This window comes from Sceloporus occidentalis, unplaced genomic scaffold, assembly GCF_023333645.1.
Source record: "Sceloporus occidentalis isolate IW3139 unplaced genomic scaffold, rSceOcc1.0.p SCAF_6, whole genome shotgun sequence".
NCBI lineage: Eukaryota > Metazoa > Chordata > Lepidosauria > Squamata > Phrynosomatidae > Sceloporus > Sceloporus occidentalis.
Genome location: NW_028316986.1, coordinates 49,507,079 through 49,534,352, shown reverse-complemented (window position 1 = coordinate 49,534,352; position 27,274 = coordinate 49,507,079). Strand labels below are relative to the sequence as shown.

Below are 27,274 nucleotides of genomic sequence, written 5' to 3'. Positions count from 1 at the left end.
AGAGCTGAGAAACATTACTATTTTGGATTATAGTGCCCAGATTCCCCCCAACCAGCCTGGTCCCTAAGGGATTCTGAAAGCGAAAGTCCAAAAAGTAGACTTTTCCAAATTCTGTTCTTATATAAACAGGTCAAGAAAAGGAGAGCAATATGAAGCTTAATTGCATTGTAGACTTAACACTTTTACTAAGTTGATTTTCAAACATGGGGTTCTTCACAGCCAAGACTGTGACTACAGATGGTTACAAATGACTTCTCACAATTATCTCCCCTTTTGAGTAGATAGGGAAATTGAGAGTTGCGTTTTAACCCCATGTCTTCAGGAAGAAGCACTTCTTTTTCAGTTTCTCAAAGGTGGGCCCACAATCAGTAGTAGCCAGAGCATATGTGTGTTTTCCCCTAAAGTCCCCCCACTCCATACTGATACAAATGTGTGAGTACCTGTCATTTGCTAGAGAAAGGAACACAAAAAGATTATTTTATCAGGAAAAAATCACTCCTCTTTATCAATTCTTTCTAAAGGCAGAGCTTGGGTAGTTTATGCCCTTAGGTTTGTTTTTTATACTGCATGATGATTACAAGTGAAGTTATGTAAATACCTGGGAAATCCCTTAACTCCTAGTTATCATGCTAAGAGTAAATACCTCCTGTCATCTTAACAATATCATTTAGATTCATCCAGAGAATGGTTGATTCCACAGAGTTTGAAACTTGCTGATTTAAGATGAATACAGCCAGCTATCCTGCCTTGCTGTCTTTCCCTCCCTCCCTCCCTGGTTTCCCCTTGAAGACTGTCACTCTCAGCCTCAAACACCAACCCGGGATTTCTATAAAGGGATATTTGGCATTGACAGCAAATATGCCATTACACTTTTCCCTGATAAGTAAAAATTAGTATTATTTTAAAAAAAAAAGCCTCAGCATACATAACAAAAAAGTGCAGATGCAGAGTACATCTTAACAGCTGAAGATGAAATAATGGCTTTATTTCATGGGGACACTGTTTGTAACAGTTCTAAATGAACATAGTGAATGTGATGAGGAGACAATAGACTATTACAAACAGCTGTGTTGGTCCATAGCTTCTCAACTTCTGGGTTGTCAGTTTCTCAGAATGGAAGAGAAGAACATGGGGTTAATGAAGAATGGAGAGAAAGATTTATTCCATTGCTTACCACAAATTAGCTCACTGCATTTCAATTGCAAGGAATTTCATTCCATATCCAAGCAACTCTAAGATCCTACTGATTACTAATATTATATATTGTATTACACGATGTATAACATTATTATTTAGTATGGTCTGGACAGATGCTGTCTTCAGATGCTTTCAGGGAGGGAGTATGGGAGTTCAAGTCCAAAACATCTGGAGGGTCATGGCTGCCCACCCCTGACTTTAAATGGCTTTTAAAAAACTCTCAAAGCTAGTAATTGCTATCAGAATATGATGTATCTCTGTGATGCCACATGCTACACATTACTCATATTAACTTTCACATTTGTACTTTCTCTCTCTGCTCTTGTACATTTTACAAAAATAATGTTCATGTTTTTTCTGTAGTGGTGATGAATTAATGTCACCAATGGTTTCCAATAATTTCAAGAAAATTTCATGCTTACATAATTTCAGAGTGATAGGTGTCTTACGTATTTGCATGTTTTTCAGCTTACCTACACATGCACAGGAACAGAGTTGACATTTGGAGTCTTTCTTTCTTGCTGTTTTTCCAGCTTGCTGAATCAGTCACTTTTATTTGAATAGCACTGTTTTGAAGTGTTTTCTCCTTAAAAAAAACACTGAAGGGGAGAAAGGAATGACAACTTGAAGAAATGGTTGTAGCAAATGAGAAAATATTGAATTTGGTTGCAGACCAAGTAGCTTGGGTCAGAGGCAGTTTCAGATGGCAGTGAACACAAAGCTCGGTCTTGTTCTTGGTTGCCTACTGAGGAATATAGAAGTAACATTCATGGTTCTTGGAACAGAGTTAGAGATGAAAACGTGCTATAGCGTGGAGGAGAAATGTAGCATGATTAAAGTGAAATGAATGCACTGAGAACAGTTCAACATTGTATAATAAAGCAGAGTTTTAAAAGATACTAGTTCAGTGCTATTCAACATACTGAGAGGTGAGTTAATCTTCCTGGGGCTTTGCCTGTCTGGCATGCCAGAGAAAGGCTATAATTTGTCATGTACACCTGCTACGTCTAGCCACCAATGGCATGAATGCTTCTAAAGTTGTTTACTCTTTAAGTTTTTCTTGGATTTGGGGGTTTGAAATTACTTTGGGGCTGTACAAACAGCCCATTCTGGGGTGGCTCTGTCACCCCTGGAAGCACTGGGTTAGGGATGCGGCAGCCGCACACCATGCTCCCAACTACGTGAAACGCGGCTCCCGTTTGTGCCCTAGAAGGGACGTCATAAGGGCCATGGTGCGACCTTATGATGCCCCTCATGCACAACACCATTTGGACACTGATTATGATGGACGTCATCATGGCGCTCTCCGACTGAACGGGAGTGTGCCAAGAGGGTGCCCGGGTGGTGGACTAGGATTTCCAAGCATGAAGTGCTCAGCCCTTATCTAGCCCTAGTCCGTGTACAGGCTGGCACAAAGTCTTGTTTCTAGAGAGGAACCTTGTTTGGAGTTTCATTTTCAAATTTGAAATTCTGTTTTGCCATAGTTTTGACTTCCTTTGGTTCCTTTGTCTTTTTTTTTTGCCATTGTTTCATTACTGATGTGTGTACCTGAACTGATACAACTTCATTCAAAAGAAAAAAAACAAGAGAGGGATTGAGATAGAGGCAATTTTGATAGTGACTGGATGTATCAAGATTGTATATGGCATTTTGCAATTGTTTTTATCAGTGCATACATGTGCATCAGTAGTGTGTGTGCATGTGCACATGTCTTGGAGAAGATGATAGTGAACTGACAACTATAACACATAATTCAGTTCCAGAATCTATGTTAGAAATTATTTCCATTAAGCCAGGATTAAAGAATGGGAAACAGAGCAGAGAAAACCTCTCAAAAAAAAAAAAAAAAAAAAAACAATTTTTTTGGGCTAATTCTAAATTACAAGCTACACTGTCCTAGCTGCCAGTTTCTTTTTCTTGTTCATCCTGTTCACCTAGTGTTATATATTCCCTTACCACATGACAAAAGACAGTGAACACTCAGTGAGAGAAAAGCAGCTTTCTCCTTGCCTCTCCACATGCTGTTGTAACACTTCCATTCTCCTTCCAGAGGGAGGTAATCATTCAAACATGTGTTTTGCCGAACAGTTTTTTCCCCCCAGCATGACAAAAGACACACTTTTACGTCTCCCTCAGGAAGAGAACAGAGGTGCTTTGACGGTGTGCAGAGAGGCAAGGAGAATGCAACTTCTCTCTTACTGTTTGTCAGCTTTCTTTTGTCATGTGATTAGGCTCATGCTGTTTAAGAGCATGCAGTATGATATGGAAGTCTCTTACATGAAGTCTCTTGTTCAAATAACAGTTCAGGTGACAATTACTGGCTTTGGTTGAATGTAATCTTATGCTATGATTGAGTTTAATGTGAAATTCACCCCTTTACTTCTCTTTTCATTTCTATTTATCACTCATCACAGTTTAGCTTTATATCTGAACTTTAAACTGTAGATAATTTTAACAATTATTATTGGTTACCTTCATTATGAAAATGAGTGTAGCCTTACCTGGGCTTCATATGATTCATCTTCTCACATCTGACATGAGGATGAGATCAGAACATTTTGTTTCCATTTTAGATTAGCCACCATTAACAGTGAATTGTGAAAAGAAGATATTGTATTGCTTTTAACATATAAATATAATGCAGAGAATGTATCTGTTTAAAGCCCTTCGTACTATCAAGCAGAAATTCCCATTCTTCATTCATTCATGGTTTTGTACAGCGCCGTGTAGATTTACGGCACTTTATAAATAAAGTTAATAATAATAATAATAATTCATAAACCTTTCTCATATCCAGTAAAAGTTTTGGTCTAAGCATTGAAGCTGATAACTTCTCTATATGTATTGTAGGGTTGGAGCTTATAAAGAAGAGATAATATTACCATGTTAGTATGAGTTATTTTCTTACTCCTTTTGCTTTACAGTCATTACTCAATGAGCTAGATCGAAGCATGGGGCGATATCGAGATGAAGTGAATCTCAAAACGGCCATCATGTCCTTTATTAATGCTGTTTTGAATGCAGGGACTGGTGAGGTGAGTTTCTTTGCTACTGGCATCATTAGTTCTGACTCTGCTCCCTCCTCTATTTATATTGACACAAATCATCCACTGTAATATTACACTGTGTAGTTGCTGAATATCCAGTCTGTACTAACAAGCACAGGACAACTCAGGCCCTCCAGATGTTGTTGAATTACACTCTCATCATCCTCAGTGCAGGCTAGGGTTGATGGGACTTGCAGTCCAACCATATCTGAAGGCCTACAATTGTCAACCTTGGTATAGTGCTTTAATTATTTGGCATAAATATTCTGACTTCTCTTTGCCTTTAATACTAGCAACTTTACCTTAGATAGCTGAACTGTATTGATATTAATAATAGCAACATGTGACTTATATTGCATTTGATCAAGATTTGATCTAACATATCCTTGGCCTTGGCCATCAGCACACTGATTTTTAATTGGAGATGCTGTAAATTTTGATCTAATTTTCTTTTTCCCAGGACAATTTGGAATTCCGATTGCACCTACGATATGAATTTCTAATGTTGGGTATCCAACCTGTTATTGAAAAACTCAGAGGACATGAAAATGCAACATTGGACAGGTGAGCCATATCTGCTGGGGGGGGGGGATACACATGAAGCGAAACTGCTGTGCACTGATACCTAGAGACAAGAATATTCCCATCACTTTGCTTTGGGAACAGATGAACTTACAGGCATGTTTTGAACAAATTGATATTCTTCTAGAAATAATGCATGAGTTTTGACAATGTAACAAGTGGCATACCACTTTGGTTGTGTGGCTAGCACAAACTCTCTCTCTCTCTCTCTCTCTCTCTCTCTGATATTGTACCAATATGCTCCATAAATGAATGTGAAGGTCAAACACATGTTGGAGATGAGTGGATACTGTTCTGCAAATCTTGTTGTAATCCAGAACAATTGAAAGTAACCATATTACTTATCTCTGCCATGTCCCCTTTGAACTATTCAAGACTATTTTCCTTAGTTTATCATCTACTGATGCCAGCTCATGTATATTCCGAATGGCTTTTCAGTTCTTATTTCCTAACTATTCCAGAAAACGTTATGTATTTGGATTTAAAACTCAACAAATACTTAGAATTTTCATTTTGTGGGAAGGCTACAGTTGTAAAAGTTAAATACTAATATAGGGTAATACAGTCAAGTTAAATTTTTACCTTCTTATGTCATTGTTTAATGCTAAATATAACCCCCCCCCCCCACACACACACACACAATTGCATCGCTGTGTGCAAGGGTGAGCAATTATGAGTACAGTTTCATTTTACTCATTCTTGCAGGCACTTAGATTTCTTTGAGATGGTCAGAAATGAAGATGACCTGGAACTTGCAAAGAGATTTGAAGTGGTGAGTATTCCTCTAGAAAATGTTATGTTGCTTAAAAATGTGTTTTAGCTGTTAATGTAAATATGTGTTCTGGCTATTAATGTAAAGAGCCCTGGTGGTGCAGTGGTTAAATGCTTGTACTGCAGCCAATCACTCACAAACCATTAGGCTGTGAGTTCAATACCATAAGGCTGCAAGTTCAAGCTCGACTCAGGCTTGCATCCTTCTGAGGTCACTAAAATGAGTATCCAGATTGTTGGGGGTAAACCACTTAGGGAGTGCTTAAGTGCACTGATAAGTGGTATAGAAATGTACTTGCTATTGGTATTGCTATTTGTGCTTTGTGTGTTTGGGACGAAAGAGAAATCACTTTGTTTTTTAATTTACAGAGTACATAGTATAACAGGAACAGCAAGGAATGCTTTAATTCATTCCAGTTGGTGAAGTCTGACAATATGAAGATTCAGGGGCAAAACAGACGACCACAATAGAGCAGTGTCCCACCGCTCCTTTCAGCACCAGATTGGGGCCATGGCAAGTTTGTGACAGTTTACTGGCTCAAAAAGTGGCAGCAAAATGCTACTCCTTTTAGAGCCAGCAGAAAGGCACCTTTGCCGCTGCGGTGGCACTTGTTGGCACTCCTTTTGACGAGTGGCATATAAATGCTGCACCAAGGGAGCGCCACGACACCACCCATCATGCTGTCATGCAGGCGGTGTGATGCCTGCATGGGGGCGTTGTCGGGGCATGCGTCCTCCAAACACCACACCGCCACGCCATCCCCATGCTGGGACTTCAAACCAGTCTGTTTAGCCTCTCAGTGTTTCCAGTGGACTTTTATGTCCTGGATGACTTAGTCTAGTCTGTTAATCACTTTGCTGCTTAGCTGGCTATTTGAAGTATTTAACAGAACTCCTGGGGCTCTTTCAGACAACACAATTCTAGTGCTGTTTTTTCTAGCTGAACTGCTATGGCAACATCCTATGGAATTCTGGGGTTTGTAGTCTAATGAGTCAGTAGCACTCTCTGTCTGAGAATTCTAAATACTTCTCTCTATAGTCAAATACCCAGAAGACACCAGAGCCTATTTAATGTAAGCAGGGCCAGGCCACCAAGGAATACTAGGTGCTGTAGGATATATTTCAGAGGGAAGAAGTGGCAAGCAACCTTTGAGTATTCCTTTCCCAAGAAAACTCTGTAAAATTCATGAAGTCACCATAAGTTAACAAATGACTTGAAGGCACATAAACACACACACAGAGAGAGAGAGAGAGAGAGAGAGAGAGAGAGAGAGAGAACTGAAAACTGTAGGATTCCAAAGGACGTTACCATGGTAGTTAAAGTGAAATCATGCCTCTATAACTGGATAGTGCATAAGGGTGACTGGCATGCCTAAAGAGGCTTGGACCTTTGGGGGTACAGAGCCTTATTGGCTTGGCTCATCTCATTGTTTTCCATCCATTTTTACTCTACTTGGCCAGCCTGCATCTTGAAACTTTAGTCTGCCTATATTCTGGAGTGCTGTTCCCCTGTTTTACTTGGACTTTTTGCCCACCTAGAGAGTGAAGGTGTTCTGGTTTGGTATACAATAGGTGTTCTAACAAGCTATGTGTTTGTAGTGGCAATATTCCAATTCCAAATTGGCTTGGCTCCATAATGCATGCTTTAGTCAATTAACCCTTTGGAAGTGGACTTTAGACAAGGACTGCTGCTGAATTCAGCACCATCAGTTCTAGGGTCCCAATGGACAGCTCCCTGCTCTTTGTGAAAGCACCTGCCCCAATTAACACTTAAGTCTTCAGCAGAGCCCATTCTTACAGGAAGACATTAAGGATCAAAATTTTCTGAACAAATTGGTACACCAAACTAATTCTCATTAGTAATTTTACCATTTCAGCTGCAACCTAGCACTAATTGCCAGATTCTAAATAAGGTGGAATATTATCCTATTTTCTTTTAGACATACATATTTATCTTAAGAAGTAAGACTATAAAATGGCACAGACTATATTCCCATAGTTAATGAGCTTTTAGGATCTTTGGCTTTCCAAGTAATTCCAAACCTACAAATCTTATAGAATAAAGAATTAAAGATAACATCAGCTGATGACACAAAATTCAATGGATTACAGAGGCTGATCTCAAGTAGAAGCAAAAATGAGATAATTAAAATCATAAAAGTTGTGTTTACTCATGTATATATCACTTCTTTTCTCCTTGTCACTTCAGTTCATGTAACTTGACAACTGGTACTTGACATGTATGGAGTACTAATTAATTAATTTTTAATTTGTTTTATTTATATACCGCTATTCCAAAGATCATAGCAGTGAACAGCAAGTAAGCTAATTAGCTAACTCCTATCCACTTACAATGGTGTGGGCCACTTCCCCTTGGTGTGATGATATTGTGCTCCTTTGGGAATATACAGTTGGCCCTTCCCTTACGCGGGGGATCTGTTCCGGCCCCCGCCGCATAAGAGCAATACCGTGTAAACTCAAGGCCCATTAGAAACAATGGGCCTTGTTCTCGTGGCACGTACCTAGGCGCACACCCCATTGTTTCTTCTGGGGCGTGGGAGGAGCCTTTCCAGCACAGTTTCCAGCATATTTGGAAAGCCATGTATAGCGTGCACTGTACTATTCATTTATAGGAAGTTCAGTTTTCCATTTTAGTGCATCTGCACAACTCAGAGTGATTAGTAATAATTAAAACAAACTATAGAATACAATAATATACTATTAAAAATACTACACTGCAGGGATGGGTTGGGACGTTAAACCCAAAACCTAAAGCAGAAATTACTGATTAAAGTGTCTGCCAAGTTAGAGAGTGCAGGACATGATTGAACCTCACCACTGTGTACAGCAAAAATGGGTGACTGCAATGGTTAATGTGTGCTTACCCCAAATGGTAACTATTTGACTATTACCATAAGATAGTCACCTCGGTAGTCAAACCAACCAAACCAACCAAACAGACTAGTGTGGCATCTTGACATAAAGTGACTTGAAAAGCACTGTAGGTATTGTTGAGTCAGGTTTTGAAAGACTGTGTTTGCAAGTATTGTCTGTTTTGTTGAATATCTGCACAGGGTTTGCTACCAGGAGAAGGGAATAAAGGTGTTGAAACCTCAAGTAAAAATTCTGTCCCACCATGAAATTTATCTCAGTCCTTAAATACCTTACCATTGCAGTAATGTAAATCTTTAGTTGAGCATTTACCAATCAGCTTTAGGCATCCAAAGATAAGAAAGATATCCAAAGATAAGAAAGAAGGGATCGCAAGAAAAGCAAATTAGAGTTCTAGGAGAGGACAATTTTGGCTGTCTTGCTCTCTGCAATGCCAGGAATTTAGGGACTGAAGAATAATTTCATTTTGGGAGTCATAATTCTTATTTGGGGGTGTGATGCCCTCATGTGCCCCTCCCCAAATATCTGATGGCTTACAGTAAGGGCTGTTTGACAGTGGAACACACTCCCTCGGTGTGTAGTGGAGTCTCCTTCCCTGGAGGTCTTCAAACAGAGGCTGGATGGCCATCTGTCGGGGATGCTTTGATTTGGATTTCCTGCATGGCAGGGGGTTGGACTGGATGGCCCTTGCGGTCTCTTCCAACTCTATGATTCTATGATTCTATTCTCACATACAAACAAAACTGGAATAGACATCAAAATGTGGTTGGATATAGTTTGTATTAGCCCCACATTTATTTCCCTTTAAACCATATAAATGACATTTTGGCATGTTATGCCGTTACTAGAATCTCTCTTTATGAGCCATCTCCCCTTCTTCAGCTTGAATGTTAGATTTAGTTGAGTTTACATTATGTAAGCTAGGAGATGTTTCATGTTTGTTCCATGTCTTTCCCCCCACTTTTCCTTTTGCTGTAGGTGCATATTGACACAAAGAGCGCCTCCCAGATGTTTGAGATGATCAAGAAGAGATTGAAGCACACTGATGCTTATCCATATTTACTATCTGTTCTCCAGCACTGCTTACAAATGCCTTGTGAGTGTTGTACTACTACTTTGGGTGGGAGGATGCCAGGCAATTTTGTAACAGGCCTGCATACCTTGGCTGCAGAAATTTGATCAGGTGTCTCTTTCAGGTTTTAATTGTTTAAGAACTTTAATGCTATTCTTGTTGATTCACTCACATTTTCTGTCCCTTCATTTCCCTTGTATTATTATACTTTTTTAATTTTTTAAATTTTCTTAACAAATAAATGTACAAGTATATAGCAACAAACAAAACAAACTAAAAAAAGACCCCAAAAGAACAACAAATCATCATTTTCAGGTATATCATGATCAAATATGTCTTTTATCTCTTTATATTCCATATATTTCTTCATATCTTTTTGACATTCCTTCATTTTATTTTTAATTAAAAAAGAAAAAGAAAAAGAAAGAATAAGTGATAATAATAGTGATAATTAAAAAGGTGAAAGAAAAAAACAAAACAAAACAAAGAAAACAACACACAAAACAATTTCATAGGACTTCCTCGCTTCTTAATGTTTCCATCTTTATAGACTATTATATTTTACTTAGAGATAATAGATAGGTCTATTCTCTAGTCTTTCAGGTGTGTTTTGGGGGGATGGTGCTTCAGATTTAGTTATACAACATCAGAATCCATATTTGTTGAGTTAGGTCCTCCAGGTCTATGTAGCGGGGCAGCTGGCGTAACTGCCAAAGCTGATAGTATGCACTCCTGGCCATTGCATCTATCTGAGCTGTCATTTGGATCCAGAGGCACTCCCAAGCTGCAAACACAGTCTTTCAGAGGGAGTGTAATCGCATCCATGACTGGTTGACACACCTCCAAACCCAAGTTAAGACCCTTGTTGGTTAGTTGTTTGAAAGTGGACACTGCTTACATTCAGTGAATCTGAGAAGCAGATCCACATGTGCTATATGTCACTGCTTAAAAGAATTTGATGTTGCTGTTCCAACCTTCTATGTAGCTGGGAACCTGTATACTCTGGCCATAAAGTGCGAATTACAATGGGAGTGAGTGAGTCTCTTCCCACAGTTACAATGAAGCTGGAGGCATGTTAATTCTGAGTTCACTCCAGAATTTGAGCTAGCACACAATTGGCTTTCTCATGACAGTTTCTTTTATGTTTCCATTTAATGTCCCCAAACATGAAAGCTTTTTTGGTGTGGTTTTTTCTTGTTTAACTAGCAATAATAAAAAGAGAATAGTTGGATGCTGTCCAGTTGGAAGCTAAGTCCTTCTTGATTAAATTATTAGTTTCTTAAACAAAAAAGAATGTTTGTGCTTAAGGTCTGCGAAACAGGTGCCACTGTTAATTGACACAGGCTAAGGGTTTCTTGTTGCTGTTGTTGTTATTGTTGAAGCAAAAAGTCAAATGAAAGCTGTAACCATTAAAGGAGAACATCACAAAAAGTATTTCATTTTTCTGGCACCTCATGGGAATGAATAAAGAGAAAGTTCTCAAGCTCTAATTGGAAAATCATATTATCAGATACTCTTCAGGAAATATGAGACAAATTCAGGAATTTTAAGCCATTTGATTTAATAATCTAGTATCAACTACAAATTGTTTGCTTCCTGTCAATAGTGCAAGGCGAAGGCTTTTTATAAGGTCATTGCTATATAGAAATATTCAGTCATCCTTTCCAGTGAAGGAAGCTCTGAAGGGGGAATTGATGTACGTTCATCTGAATCTTATTTATGTTCCTCCATGTACTTCTGTGTGCTATATGATGGGGGCTTCTGTTCACATGGAGAAACATCATCCCCCCCTCCCCCCCACCGGCAACCTCTGCTGACTCTTGGGTCTGTTGGAATTAAAACAGTGATTGGCAGCAGCATGGGAAGAGGCAATGTATACTCTCTACATTTTTTAAATACATGGGCTCAGATTTCTAGAGAGGGCTTGTATGAATGTAGAGGGAAGGATTCTGTTTGCAAGTAATAAGCAGAGGGGACCGTTTTGTTGCCTACTGCTTTTCCTCTGTGATTTTTCTATATTAATTTTCACATGGTATAAGTCTATAATAACAAAGAATAGGGACTGGGAAATACAGCATGCATCTTCTTGAACTAAATATTTCTGGATGGTAAAGGAAATTGACATAGCTCAGTAGTGACCATGTATTTAAAAAGGAATATATAGTTTGAAATGAAGAATAAAGTAATACAGTGGGCCCTTCCCTTACGCGGGGAATTTCGCATATGCTCATGCTCTATTGGAAACAATGGGGTGTGTGCTCATGGTGTACATGCCATTTGCCCAATTGCTGTGCAGCTTCAGTGTAAGGTTGAAGCCATGTATGGTGCACTCGTGTATGGCATGGGTGCACTGTATATGCATTTTTTCAGGGAACCAAAGGAAAGGGAGGCTGGGATGTGGCCAGGACATTAACAACTAGTACATTTTTGACATATGCAGTAAAAGAATGGCTATACAAATGCTAGACTTGCTAGGCATGAGATTTGCTACTCTTATCACAATTAAAGCAGAGGTAGATGATTTTATGCACGTCCACATGGACTTAAAGTCTTAGGGAATATGTCAACTTGAAGTTACTTGCAATGTTTTGGTCAATGTAGGTCATCCCATGTATTTGTTACAGTTAGCCATGTATTGCCCTGTATTCAGGAGGAACATGTTAAGGAAAATGCAACATGGGAAATACAGTGAAAGAAATAAAACTTGTATGTGAGAGTCAGGATGACTCAGCAAAAGCAATTAGAAGCCACATAGGTGTAATAGGTAATGTAATTAACAAGTCCTAAATGCCAAGGACAGAAATGCAAAGTGGATAATTGAACACACCTGAGAATTGTTAAGTGGACAAGGTGAAATGATGAAATCATTAATTGTGGGATGAACCAAGAGAACCAATGAAAATGGTTGTACACGCCCACTGGGTGGAAACTGATAAGAGTGGGTGGTGTTTTCCAAGGGCTATAATAATTGCTATGAATCCCAATGTATTTTGTGGGTAGTTGTGGAGTATTGGAGTTGTGTTGGATAGTTTTGCAGCTGTATATAGTAGAATAAAGTAGATCTTTTATATAAGACTACTGAGTTGTCTGGTGTCTTGAGTCAAGAGCCAGCTGGATCCTGAAGAAGTGTGAAGACTTCTGTGGAAGCAAGAGTGAGAAGGCTTGGAGAGTTTGTCAGGGTCTTCAGCCTATTCTCTGTAACTCTGCTGCTTTAGAGCAAAGCTTTAACCACTGGCCAAAACTGGTCAGCGCCGGTGCGAAACAAGGTGGTGAGTTTGAGCCAGAGGTGAAGAGCTACAACTCCCATCATCCATGACAAGGGTTATGGGCCCAGTTACTGCAGCACCCAGCATCCACAGAAGCTTAAAGTTCCAGAGAGTGGAGGACAGTTTTGTGGAAGACAGATCAGAGCAAGCTGTTTGCGCTGCACTGATAAGCTCCGTGAGTAACTCCTCCTGTGTTTTGATTAAGCCGGAAAGGGGTCAGCTGTGCATACTCAGAAGGACTGTGTCAATTGAGTCACTGCACAAATTAAAATGGAGATTTTGAAGTTTAGTAAATTGAACAGAAGCAACTACTCCACCTGGAAGATTTATGCCCAATCACTACTAGTAAAAGAAAGTTTGTGGGCCACAGTTGAAGCCGGGCTGCCAGCCGCTGCCAATGCAGCCACGAAAGAGAAAGATAACAAAGCCAAAGCCTGTCTTTTTCTAATGCTGGAAGAAGACTTGATTAATGATGTCAGAGATAAGGAAACCGCCAAAGATGTGTGGGACACTCTGCAGAGACTACACACTCCTTCGACTGCCTTTGCGAAAATGCTATGGTCTAAGAGAATTTATAGGCAGAAGATGGCAAAAGGGCAGTGTGTAAAAGAACATTTAAAAACTATGCAAAACTTGTTTGTGCAGGCTGAGCTAAGAGGAGTTGAAATAAGTAGAGAACAGCAGTGCTATATTTTGATTGAATCACTAGACCCTTCTTGGGGAAACATTACCAACAGTTTGCAAAACTTACCGGAAGCAGAGTTGACTAGAGACTTAATTGTGGCCAGGATTCTGGAAGAAAACCAGAGGAGACTGTCTGAGAGGAATGACGCAGCAACTTCTAAGAGTTTGCCAAGTGAACAAGCCAAGCCTGATGTGCGTGGGCTGGACAAGGCAGCTTCTTCGAGGGAGCAAAGAAAATGTTTCTACTGCAAGAAGATTGGACATCTGCAGAGGCATTGCAAGCAGTTGGCTGCTGAAAGAAGCAAGCAAGAGAGCAGGTGGCAACCACGGCACTATCAGAGGCAGAAGCAGTCCAAACCGCCATTTTTGAAGGACAATAGAAATGATAATAAGGGGTTTGCAACCATGATAAAGGAAAAACAAAATGCAAATTCTAAATGGCTTGTAGATTCTGGAGCTTCGTCCTCCATGTGCAATAACATTAATTTAATTAGTGAAAGAAAGCCAGCCAATGTAAATGCTGTAGTTTTGGCTGATGGGAATGAGCTCAGTACTGTAAATCAAATGGGGACAGTTTACATTCCAGGGCTAAAAGAAAACTTTACTGATGTTTTGCATGTAAAGGAATTAGAAAACAATTTGTTATCAGTGAGCAGATTAACAGACAGAGACTACATAGTCACATTTGAAAAGAAAGTTTTCTTCAAAGACTGCATACATGAGCTCCATAGAAAATTTGGCCATGTTAGTTTCAAGTGTCTAAAGAATTTAATAAGCATGTGTCCAGATTTAAAAGTAGCAGAATGTAAAAATCATTTAGACTGTACTGTTTGTAATCAAGTGAAGGTCAGAGCTTTTCCAGTTGCTAAGAAATCCAAAAGAATTGCTCAAAGACCATTTCAATTTGTACATGCTGATGTAGCCCAAGCTAATTGTTTGTCTTTAGGAGGAAGCAAGTATTTCCTAGTAATTGTGGACAGATTTTCAAGGTATGCTTTTGTAAGAATATTGAAAAATAAGTCTGATGCTGGGCAAAGTTTGAAAGCATGGGTAAGAATGGTAGAAAGACAATTTGATAGCAGAGTTGGAACAATTGTTACAGATAGAGGTGGAGAATTTTTAAACAACCAGCTGTATAATTGGTTTCAGAAGGTGGGGATAAGACATGAAACCACTAACCCTGCTTGTCCAAGTGAGGATGGTTTAGCAGAAAGAAAAATCCAAGACATTAAAAGGATATCTGCTTGCTTGATGGCAGATGCCGGGGTAAAAGACAGCTTTTGGGGTGAAGCAACTCTGACTGCCATACACATAAGTAACAGGTTGTTTCATTCTGAGATTGAAGACATTCCCTACAGGGTGTTGTATGGGAGAGTGCCAAATTTTAAATACTTAAGAGTTTTTGGACAGTATGCACATGTATACATACCTGCTTGCTTTAGAAGGAAAGGAGAACCAAAAAGTAAAAGGCTTATGTTCTTAGGATACTCAGGAAACAGCTACAAGTTTCATTTGGGAGGAAGAGAAGTACAGTACTCCAGGTCTGCAAATTTTGAAAGACATGCTGGCTGGGACAAGCTGCATGCCAACAAGGAAGTGTTCTTGAGGTTAGGTAGCTCAAGTGAGCAGGAAGCACAGACTGAACCAACTTCAGGAAACGGAGGGGTTTCAGTCAAGCCAGAAGCCTCTACTAGCAGTAGTGGTAGTACCTCAGATGGGGAGACACAAACAAGACCAGTAACCACTAGAATGACAGAAGACAAAAGATTTAGCAGAAAGACAACAACTTCTAGTGCAGACAGTGATGAAGAGAGAGGCAGATCGACAGAATTCATACCCAGGCGTAGTCACAGAGTTAGAAAGTCACCAGATAGGTTTGTTGTGACACAGGCAAGAGCTTGTACAGTTGTAGAAGAGCCTGAGAGTTTTGAAGAGTTGGAAACTTTTTCTAGGGAAGAGCAGGAAAAATGGTGTGATGCTATGGATAGTGAGTTTAGTTGCCTGGTGAACAAAGATGTTTTTGAAGTTGTGGATAGACCCAAAGATAAGAAAGTAATTGGCTGTAAATGGGTGTACAAGAGAAAGGAAATGCCTGATGGAAGCATTAAGTACAAAGCTAGGTTAGTAGCTAAGGGTTTTGCACAGCAGCAGTATGAGAATTTTGACAAGACTTATTCTCCAACTGCAAAGCCAGAAAGTTTGAGAATGGTGTTAGCTGTAGCAGCAAGAAGGAATTTAGTTGTTGAACATTTTGATTTTGAAACAGCTTATTTAAATGCAAATTTGGATGAGGAAATTTTTATGGAACAGCCACAAGGTTTTGAGGAGAATGGAAGTCAGAAAGTATATAGATTGAAGAAGGCATTGTATGGTTTAAAACAGAGTGCCAGAGCTTGGAATTTGTGCATTAATGACGAGTTAGTTAAACTAGGATACAAAAGAAGCGTTGCAGATGCTTGTGTGTATACAAAAGGAGACATAGTATTGGTGATTTATGTGGATGACTTGTGCATAGCAGCAAAGTCAAAACAGGAAATTGAGTCAGTAAAGAGAGAACTGTCAGAAAAATTTGTTTTAAAAGATTTAGGTTTGTTGAAGACTTATTTAGGCATTAATGTTGAATGGACACAAGAAGGTCATTGTTTATTAAGCCAGAGAAAGAAGATTGAGAATTTGATAGAAAAGTGTGGACTACAGAATGCTAAGATAGTTAGAGCTCCAATGACAACTGGTTTCGTATCTGAACCAACAACAAGAGATTTTGAGGACAAGACTTTTTTCAGGAGCATAATAGGATCTCTACAATTCATTTCTTGCCACACTAGACCAGACATTTCGTATGCTGTGAACGTTTTATCCAGAAGACTTTGTGATCCTAAAGTTGAGGATTGGATAGCTGTAAAACATTTATTAAGATATTTGAAAGGGACCCTAGACAAAAAGTTAATCATCAGAAGCAGTAATGCAGATTTAGATTGCTATGTAGACAGTTCATTTGCATCAGAATTAGGAGACAAGAAATCAGTCACAGGAATGATTATCAAATATAGTGAAAGTCCAATAGTATGGAGAAGTAGGAAACAAACAAATGTAGCATTAACCACTTCTGAAGCAGAATTTGCCGCTTTGAACGAAATAGTAAACGAGGTACAATGGCTTGAACAATTGTTAAATGACTTAAACGAAAATTTCAAAGTACCTGTGGAAATTCAGGAAGATTCACAATCATGCATAGCAATGGCTGAAACAGAAAGTTTAAAGAACAGAACCAAATATGTGGGTGTAAGGTACCAAAATGTAAGAGACATGGTTAAAAAAGGATAAATAGAGTTGAAATATATAGAAACACAAAATAACATAGCAGATTTGTTTACTAAAGCTTTAACAGTGGAAAAACATGAAAGGTTAACACAAATGGTTGGAATGACATTGTAAGCCACATACAATATTTTATTTCGGAGGGGATTGTTAAGGAAAATGCAACATGGGAAATACAGTGAAAGAAATAAAACTTGTATGTGAGAGTCAGGATGACTCAGCAAAAGCAATTAGAAGCCACACAGGTGTAGAAGGTAAAGCAATTAACAAGTCCTAAATGCCAAGGACAGAAATGCAAAGTGGATAATTGAACACACCTGAGAATTGTTAAGTGGACAAGGTGAAATGATGAAATCATTAATTGTGGGATGAACCAAGAGAACCAATGAAAATGGTTGTACACGCCCACTGGGTGGAAACTGACAAGAGTGGGTGGTGTTTTCCAAGGGCTATAATAATTGCTATGAATCCCAATGTATTTTGTGGGTAGTAGTGGATAGTTGTGGAGTATTGGAGTTGTGTTGGATAGTTTTGCAGCTGTATATAGTAGAATAAAGTAGATCTTTTATATAAGACTACTGAGTTGTCTGGTGTCTTGAGTGAAGATACAAGAGCCAGCTGGATCCTGAAGAAGTGGGAAGACTTCTGTGGAAGCAAGAGTGAGAAGGCTTGGAGAGTTTGTCAGGGTCTTCAGCCTATTCTCTGTAACTCTGCTGCTTTAGAGCAAAGCTTTAACCACTGGCCAAAACTGGTCAGCGCCGGTGCATAACAAGGTGGTGAGTTCGAGCCAGAGGTGAAGAGCTACAACTCCCATCATCCCTGACAGAACATTCTTAAATGAAAGAAAAATTCAAAACATGGAAACTGTTTTTTTGGACTATATCTCCAAGGATCCGCCACTCTGTTGCAGGTATAGTTCCACAGCCTACCTCACCCCTGACAGTTAATAACCATTGTAGTTATATATACATTTTAAAAGTAACTCTTTACTTCCTTCTAAAAGCTAACTAAAACAGTTATTCTTAGTTATATAAAACAAACAAACAACTTTTCCATTTGCATCTGAGGAGGTATACTTTAGTTTATGAAAGCTCATGCAGCCAACTTCTTTTTTTCAGTTAGTCTCAAAGGTGCTACAAGATCTCTCTACATACTGATTCTACATACTAACACAGCTATATCTTTGAATTCTTTAACTTCCACAAGGCATTGTTCTATGGTACCAAACACACTCTCATCCTATCTACTTTTTGGTTGCCTCAGTGCCCATAATGAAGCAAGATCAGTAGCATGGTGTATGAACCAGCACTTGAAACCATGGGATACTCTTTTTGCTTCAGTTAGTGAGGCCACAATTCTAATTATGAAAGTAACCAAATTTGCATCTGCAGTGCCGAAATACCAGTTGCAGAAGAGTGGGGGGTTGCCAGGTGGACAAACACAGCAGACACAGAATTGGCAAAGAAATGGCCACAACTTTATTACACACTGCAAACATAGCAAGAGGGTTGGCCAGAAAGCATGAGGTCTGGATCTGACATCCACCAACCCGTGTTGGTCGATGACCCGTTTGCCTGGCCACGCCCAGGCTTCGAGATGACAGCGGGGTAACTGGCCTAAAACTTGCTCACCACTTAAAGTCACCGGCTATGCGCGTGAGCGCATCTTCGCCCCATGTCACCGGGGAACACTGAATCGATGTAGCCCCCGCACTGGCGACATCGCTAGCCCTCAGCACCCCCGGGTCCCAGTGGGACTCCCAATTCCGTGCTCCGCAGCATCGGAAACCACGCCCATCAGATCCATGACCTATGCTGCCGCCCCACAGAACTGTTTCTGGAAGTTGTGACAGAGCATAGCAAAATAGGATGGGTGGGTGGGTGGGGAGCCGGCAAAAATGGCGCCAAGGCCAGGGTGACCTGGGCCTATAAAGGCGCGCCAGCCAATGGCTGGCTAAGAAGCGGGGTTGGACCTGCCTCCCGGCCAATCAGGCCCCATTGCCCTTGCGGGCTGCCAATCAGTTGTCACTTCCACCTCGCAAGGGAGGCTGGGAACTGTAGTTCCTGGGCCTGGAAGTGGCCCAGCGGCGCGACGCTTCTTCCTCCGCTCCCAGAGGAGTCTGGGAGCTGTAGTCCGAGCCCCACGAGGGCTGAGAGCGCTGCGGCCATGGCGGGTCCCCGCTCAGACCCAGCCTGGCCACGGCAGGGTCCCGTGGGCCGCCATGCCCCCCCCCGGGGGGAGCCCACCGTTCTTCCCCCCCATCAGCAACAGGACCAGCCCGGTGAGTCGGGTGGTCCCATTTTGCTTTAACTACCATGGCTCAATGCTCAGTTTGTAGTTTTGTGAGATATTTATCCTTCTCTGTCAGAAAACTGTGGTGCCATAAGAAGCTACAAATCTCAGGATTAAAACAGTATCAAACTTTGTTATATCTTCAGTGCAGATACAGCCTAAAAGATATAGTTATACCACAAAATGAATTAACTTATTCATTGTTACAGTTCAAACACAATGTAATAATTTTGCAATTGGAAAATAAAGTAATTATAATGGCTTATTTTCTAATTTGTTGCTGCTATGCTCCAGACTTTCCTTCTCCTGCAACCCAACCCCTAATATCATCACATCTAATATTATTCTAATGACTGGTGAAATACAGAAGTTACACAAAAAGTAACCAGAGTGAGAAGTGTATTTTCACATGGACCCAGATGTAACATTCAAAGAAGAAACAGCAGGAGTATTCACTAAATACAATCAAAGCCATATGTGGACAATTCATTCCCTAATTTTTCTTACTGACATTTGTCATTGCAGATAAACGAAATGGGGGAACTTTTCAAAAATGGCAGCTGTTAGACAGAATACTACAGCAAATTGTTCTTCAGGATGAGCGAGGGGATGATCCAGATATAGCTCCTCTAGAAAACTTCAATGTCAAGAATATCATTAAGATGTAAGGAACAAGATAACTTCCAATCATTTATGCAATATTTTAAACATGAAGATCTCTTAATGTATATGCTATTTCAACTGTGTGGAGAAAAAAACAGTTTAAGGGAAAAGATCAAATTTCTATCTAGTATAATCTGCATAAAAATGGCATTTTATATGTGACCTCCATTAATAAACTAATAATCATATAGACAATCACATCATAAATTAGTGGGCTTTTCTTGTTTCCTAGGAGTATTTGTATGTAATTACTTTGGAATGGATCTCATGTGATCTGGCTTTATCTCCACCCAGGTTGGTAAATGAGAATGAAGTGAAACAGTGGCGAGATCAGGCAGAGAAATTCCGAAAAGGTAAGTGACCACCTTGTGCTCTGAAGGAGCCGAATGAAAACCTGTTTTTAATCATTTATCTCCAGGTGGTGATGGGGTGGTCAAAGCTTGTCATTTGTTGAGGTTAAGTGTTATATGGGTCACTGTTATTAACACTGTGTAGATGGTAAATGGTGGCTGCGGGATAATTATTTGACCAAGTTGCCCATTCTAACTGAGCTAGAATTTGAAAACAGATCAGTTTCCAGACAGTCGAAAAAGTAGATGCTCTTAATCTGAGTTATTATTGGCGCGTTACAGACCGCCATTTAGTACGCGCTCCGTGCGTACTAGGGTTAGAAAGGGGCGTGCTAGGGTTAGGAAGGGTCTTACCTTCTTAACCGGCCCCGTCCCTACTATGCGCGGAGTGCGTAGTAAATGGCAGCGCCCATCCACATGGGTGCTGCCATCTTTACGTCTCGGACGCACAGTGTCCGGACATGGTGCGGCGGAAGTGATGCCATGAGTGCGTGCCTCGCACCTCGCAGCGCCACTTCCAGGTGCCAAGAAGAAGCTCCATTTCGGCGCTTCTTTTTAGCTGCACCGGGAAGCCTCACGGTCTGGCCGCTGGGGCTTCTCGGCGCAGCTAATGACGGCGGCTTTTGGGCGGTCTGTAACGCGCCATTAAGTCTATACAAATCCCGCACTTCCCTGCACAATACGGTTGACAATATTCAGAGGTTTGTTGTTGTGTATATTATCTTTGGAGATAATTCAAATTTCAGTTGTCTGAATCATCTCACACTTCTCTCTACTTCTGTTCCCAGAACATGCTGAGTTGATGAGTAGGCTAGAGAAGAAGGAAAGGGAATGTGAGATAAAGACTCAAGAGAAGGATGAAATGATGAAGACACTGAATAAAATGAAGGACAAGCTACAGAGGGAATCTGTGGAACTACGCCAAACCCGGGACCAAATGACTGACCTTGTAGCTCAACTCAATGAGTTCTCAGTAGGTTATTAAGTCTTTTCTTCTCTTTCCATAATCCCCAGAAACAAACAGGTGGTGTTTTGTCCCTTTGTCACAGGAAAGAAAGTAAAGTTTATAGGTAGCTGTACGCTTGCAATAAGCTTAATAAATTATCTGGTAAGAAATGACAACCATATGGCGAGTGATTTCACTGATTCAGTTTTATTTCATGCAATATTTGGAGGCCACATGTATTTTGTTGTATCATAAGGTAATTTGTTATCTTTGGCCTAAATAAGAGATGGTAACTGTGGGGGGAACAGGTCCAGATTTACCCCATGTGGAGCACTGTGGGCTACATCTGTTCTAGAATTGGCTTCTGTACCTTACTGAACAGAAGAAAACCAAAACTGGAAGTCAGTTTAGAAGAATCAAAATTGAAAATCAATTTTGATACCCTTTCAAACTACACAGTTACTCTGATTCCCCTCCACTTCAACTGGCATGGCTACATCCTGTGGGATCCTCCAGTTTGTAGTCTGGTGAGGCAGTAGAGAATTCTGAATACCTCTCCATAAACTGCAAACCACAACAATTCCATAAGGTATTTCCATGGGTGCATCCAAACTGTAAAAATAATCCAGTTTGACACCACTTTAACTGCCATGGCTCAATGCTATGGAATTCTGGGAATTACAGAGCTGTACTCTGGTGCCACAACAAAGTACAATTGCCAGAATGTCAGAACATTGAACTATGGCAGTTAAATTGGCATCAAACCAGATAACTTCTGTAGTGTGTATGTAGCCTATGGCAACTAAAGTGGAATCATTGTGCTGTTCTTATAGTTTATGGTTTCAATTTACCACTTTCTGAGCTATTTTTGCCCTCATTTTATTGCAGGAGGGCTTTGAGAGTCTGGTATGAGTCTTAGAGACTGCAAAATGGCCCCCAAGGGCAGGACATATGTGAAACTTTGTAATGGTGTGCTGGAGACATCTAGTAGTACTGCTGTTTACTTTCACTGGTAAAACAGTATGTACACTATTATGTATGACCTTTCCAGTCCCCTAGTAAAGATAGCATTTCTCTTTTTAAAAATACATTGTTTCCAATTTTATTGGGAAATTTCCGTGTTTGTTCAAGTGTTTGCTTCATCTTGATGCCACTGCTTTCACTATTGACTTTTGTTGAATAATGCTATATTTGATAAATTTGGATTGAGACATTGGAACAAGAAAAATGTGGCACCTGGACATCTCCCTCCTTCTCTTTCAACTTCAGAAGGGGAGAGAACAGAAAGGAAATTCAATCTGCTATTAAAATATAATTCAGTGTACAAAGCTTACCAGAATTAACCATAATTTAAGATTTATAAAGTTCATTGTTGTTGTTGTTGTCATTGTTATACAGACTTTGTGCTGGAACAGGCTGGCAGCTTCAACCAGCTTCAAGCCAGCTTAGGGGCACACGACATGCCCCCAGGTTGTCTGGAAGTCATGCCAGTGATTACATGCTGGATGGCTTCTGGGTGACTTGGGGTGGTGGCCACTGCTGATGGGCTGTCTGCTTCACACCATAGTTGCTGTGAGAGACATATCATAGTGTGGTGGTCTGAGAATTGGACTGGGACTCTGAGATGTGTTTGCATCTCCACTCAGCCATGCAAACCCACTGGGTGACCTTGGGCATATCATGCTTTCTCAACCTTAGAGGAAAGCAATGGCAAACATATCTTGAACATACAGATTTTGTACCATCTTTGAAACTAACTATGCCAAAGAAGTTGTAACGTAAGACTTAAGTCTATACAAGCTTATGCTACAACTTCTTTCATACAGTTAGTCTCAAAAGTGCTACAAGATCCCTTTGCATAGTGATATTCCAGACAAACACAGCTGTGCCTTTGAATACTTGGTCATATCTTGCCAAGAAAACCCATGATAGGGTCACCCTATGGTCACCATTAATCAGAAATGAGTTCAAGGCACATAGCTAGGGAAAGAAAAAATATTCAAAAATATTTGGAAAATGTTCAGGAAACATGTTTTCAAGTGTTGAGAAACCCTGATAAGTAGAATTTTGGATTTCTGAGAATCTTTGCAGTTCAGGGCTTGTTCTGTGCAAAATTAGCATGTGGTTGTTTTGCATAGAAAACAATATTTTCTGTCCAGAAAACAGCACTTTATGTACATGAAGTATTATCTTTTTTCCAGAAAAAGCTGTTTCATCCACAGAAAATGTAACTGGTGACAAAACTCACAACATTGTTGTTGATTTGCACAGAATTTTCTATGCAGTTTTTTCACAGAATGTGCTCCAATTGTGAATATACTTTAAAAATTGTGTAGCTTTCAAAGACTTTCTTACAGTGGGAAGAAAATTGCTAAAATTTACTTGTTGCTTACTTGGAGAAGCAAATTACTGAAGAAATACATCACTGAACACAATAACAAATATTTTCTGCTAATCTGTGATAGAACTATAGCTACACCAAAGGATTGTAGTAAACCTTTTCAGAGGGTTAGGGATGAGAAGGCAGAATATCTATAACAGGCAGGCACTCCAGAATATCCAAAAGTGCTGACAGTTTACCAGAAAAGTGGCAGCAGTGGCCATATTCTTCCTTTCCTTTCCTCTTATCTTTCCTTTCCTTCCTTCTTTTCTTTCCTTTTTCTTCTTTCCTTCCCTCTTCCCTCCCTCCCTTCCACATTTACTTTGCTGCAGTAGCAGTCATCCTCCAAGCAATCTAACAGTTATTCCTTCCCCACTATGCTTTTCTGAATAGTGCTCAATTGTGGTGTCTTTAAGGTGGGTTGTTGTCATCTTTAAGGTGTGTTGTTGTTGGTCTAAAATTTTGTGAACAGTTTTTCTTCTGCCCTCTCAAACAATGATAGAAAATACTTCTTTACTTTACTGATCTATGGAAATCTGAAGGACTAACACGCTTCTTGTTAAAAACTAGTGTTAAAATATTCTCCTCTTTTTTTCCAGCAAGGGGGCAGCGTTTCCTTCCCACCTCCTCCTCAGCTACCTCCTGGTGGCCCATTTGCTCTGTCCTCTCTACCGTCATTGGACCCCTTACCGCCTCCTCCACCACCTCTTCCATTCTCCAGCTGCCCGCCTCCACCAGCTCCACCTCCTCCACCAGGAGGACCTCCTCCCCCTCCTGGAGCACCACCATTTTTCAACGTGGGCATGCCTCCACTTTCCTCCACTTCCACCTTCAGCAGCAGTGGGACCAGCCTAAAGAAGAAATCAATTCCACAGCCATCTCATCCACTGAAGTCGTTCAACTGGTCCAAACTGAGTGAGGTAAATAACAGGAGTGTTACTTTCTACATACCTTGTGCTGTTGGTTGGAATATCTGAGATTACTGATTTAGGATCTTAGAGATAATTGCTATTAAAAAGTTTACCCAGAAAGACCTTGCTGACCAAGTAGCCTTTTCCAGACACAAATACTATAAATGAGCATATAGCCGTTGGTTGAAGGATATGAAAACTGTACTGATTTTACCTTTGTTTTCTTGGGATGGTTCCAGCTTGGATAGTGATTTTATTGCGTTTCAGAATTATAGGTTTTAAAAATGAGCTCCATTGAGTCCAAAGCTGAGGCTTGGCTAGTTACAGGCTTTCTGCTAACTCCGTTTCAGCAAACGTACCTATCTGAAAGTGGGGGTCTTTTGCTTAAAGTCTGGGTACTCTTGACCCTGGCCAGATATGTAATTTTTGACAGAATTCATGGCTAGCCCCCTCCCTTTTCTCCTGATGGCAGGAAGAGATATTTCTGGTCAGGAGGAACTTTTGCATGTATTACTGCTGAAGGGGCTCTTTAAAGAGCGGATCTCCCCCTTGCCTCTTATTGGTGTGTTTCCAATTCCATTTGTGTTTATTTAATTTTATTTTAATATGGTTAAATACCTTGAGTGCCCTTTTTGAGAGTGAGGTGGGGTATAACTCTCATGATTTAATAATCAGGTTTTTGTTTTTAAAAAACCTAACCAAATTTGGACCTTCCAGACTTGTAACATAACTGGAATGCACTTATCTTTTTAAATGTACATTTTTTTCAGAATGTTGTGACTCAGTTGACAGCTTAATAAAGCATACTAATATGCATATATTAAGGTTAAGTGTGCACAAAAATAATAAATAAAAATTGCAAATAGTGTGTACACTGGAAGAAGTTCCTGGATACCTAATGATAACTGTACACATAGTACTGAATTTTTGACCGATTTTGCTGTGCTTGTAAATGAGTATGAATGTGGGCAGAAACAAATGTTACAATATGAGAAATGAAAAATTCAATCAAACTAAAACAAGTAGATTCACTATACCCTCTTATCATCTACTGGATAAAGTAAGCAGCTATAAACAGTATATGTGTTTAGTAGCTCCTAAACTTACATTGCTGAATTCATCCTATGTTTTTCTGTGATACATGGTAAATAGGGCTCCTACATCTGAGGACCTGGCCCCTCTTCTTTAGTCCTCAGGGTAAAGTGGAGGAATCTCAGGCAAGAGCATTTCCTTGAAAAGTTTATGTACATATATATTGGTCATAAACTTTTTAATAAACTTTGTGTTTTATATTTGAACGGAATACTTGGTAAAGCTGTGGTTGATGCTTAATATATTATGCTTAATGATATCATTAGGGCCCATTCCCTAGTGACAGCAGAAGGGGTCATTCCTAGGTCTCAGGTTTTGGCACTGAAATTTCAGGGCTTAGGATAGTCTTGAACTAGAATTAGACTGGTAACTTGCAACTAGAGGACATTTTCATCGGCTACTCCTAGTCTGTGGAATGACCTGCCAGGAGAGGTTGAACAACTAAAGATGCAGTTGAAATTTAAAACAGTATTAAATACCTATCTTTTCCATCAGGCCTAGCCAGCTGATTTAAAACTACCATATATACTCGTGTATAAGTCAAGAAATTTAGGTCAAAGAATTGACCCAAAAAACCTGGATCGACTTATACACGGGTCCATAGGTAATTGATCCAATCCTCCCTGCAAGGGACAGCCCGACTGGGGAGAGGCTTATGAAGGGTGATCGCTCACCCAAAAGCCTCTCCATGCTGGGGTTTTTCCCCAGGAAAAGAGCCTGGCTGAGGAGAGGCTAGGAAGGGCGATTGCTCGCTCAGAAGCATCTCCGTAGCCAGGCCTTTCCCCAGGGAAAGAGCCTGGCTTTGGAGATGCTGGGCAGGGCAATCACTCACCCAGAAGCCTCTCCATAGACAGGCTTTTTCCCAGGGAAAGAGCCTGGCTTTGCAGATGCTGGACAGCTCAATCACTCGCCCAGAAGCCTCTCCATAGCCAGGCTTTTTTTCCCCAGGAAAAGAGCCTGGCTTTGGAAATGCTGGGCAGGGCGATCGCTTGCCCAGAAGCCTCGCCGTCGCCAAGCTTTTCCCCCAGGGATAGAACCTCGTTTTGGAGATGCTGGACAGGCCAGAAGCCTGGCTTTGGAGATGTCAAGCTGCCTCAGGAAGTTTGACCCCCAACTTATTCACGGGGCATATCAAAATTCATGTTTTCGCCCCCAAAGGTTGGCCTCGACTTATACACGAGGTCGACTTATAGTCAAATATATATGGTATGTATTGTAAACTGTTATATTTTTATTTCTATGTTGGATTTTAATGTGTCCTGTGTTTATGTGTTTTAATAGCAATAGCAAGTGCATTTCTGTACTGCTTATCAGTGCACTTAAGCACGCCCTAAGTGGTTTACAAAGTGTATATAGCCAAGTCCTTTCCAGGCAAACATTCTCTGAAGATGCCAGCCACAGATGCTGGCGAAACGTCAGGAAGAAACTCTGCTACAACATGGTCACATAGCCTGAAAAACCCACAAAAAACTATGGATGCTGGCCATGAAAGCCTTCGACTTCACATTGTAAGCTAATTGCCCCCAACAGACTGGGTACTCATTTTAGCAACCTCGGAAGGATGCAAGCCTGAGTCGAGCTTGAGCTCTTTCGCTGGTATTGAACTCGCAACCTTATGGTTTTGAGTGAGTGGCTACAGTACAGACATTTAACCACTGTGCCACCAGGGTTCTTAATGTGTTCTTATTGACCTGGCAAACCTAGTGATATGTGATCAAAGCTACATTATCACCAGGACAATTGAAACAAATGCTGCAGGATCCTCAGGGGCTCCATGCTACTCTTGGCACTTCCACACATACAGACATGCA

General features: G+C 40.4%; 1 protein-coding gene across 2 annotated transcripts in view; it reads left to right on the top strand.

Moving 5' to 3' along the window:
- Nucleotides 1-27,274, top strand: part of DAAM2 (dishevelled associated activator of morphogenesis 2) — a 306,075-nt gene that overhangs the window by 205,123 nt on the left and 73,678 nt on the right. For both annotated transcript variants that reach the window (XM_089529577.1, XM_089529576.1), the window contains exons 7-14: nt 4,122-4,232; nt 4,705-4,808; nt 5,532-5,598; nt 9,468-9,585; nt 19,647-19,785; nt 20,079-20,137; nt 20,923-21,107; nt 24,060-24,380. In XM_089529577.1, the coding sequence (XP_089385703.1) occupies nt 4,122-4,232; nt 4,705-4,808; nt 5,532-5,598; nt 9,468-9,585; nt 19,647-19,785; nt 20,079-20,137; nt 20,923-21,107; nt 24,060-24,380 (1,104 nt within the window). The remainder of the gene's footprint in view (nt 1-4,121; nt 4,233-4,704; nt 4,809-5,531; nt 5,599-9,467; nt 9,586-19,646; nt 19,786-20,078; nt 20,138-20,922; nt 21,108-24,059; nt 24,381-27,274) is intronic.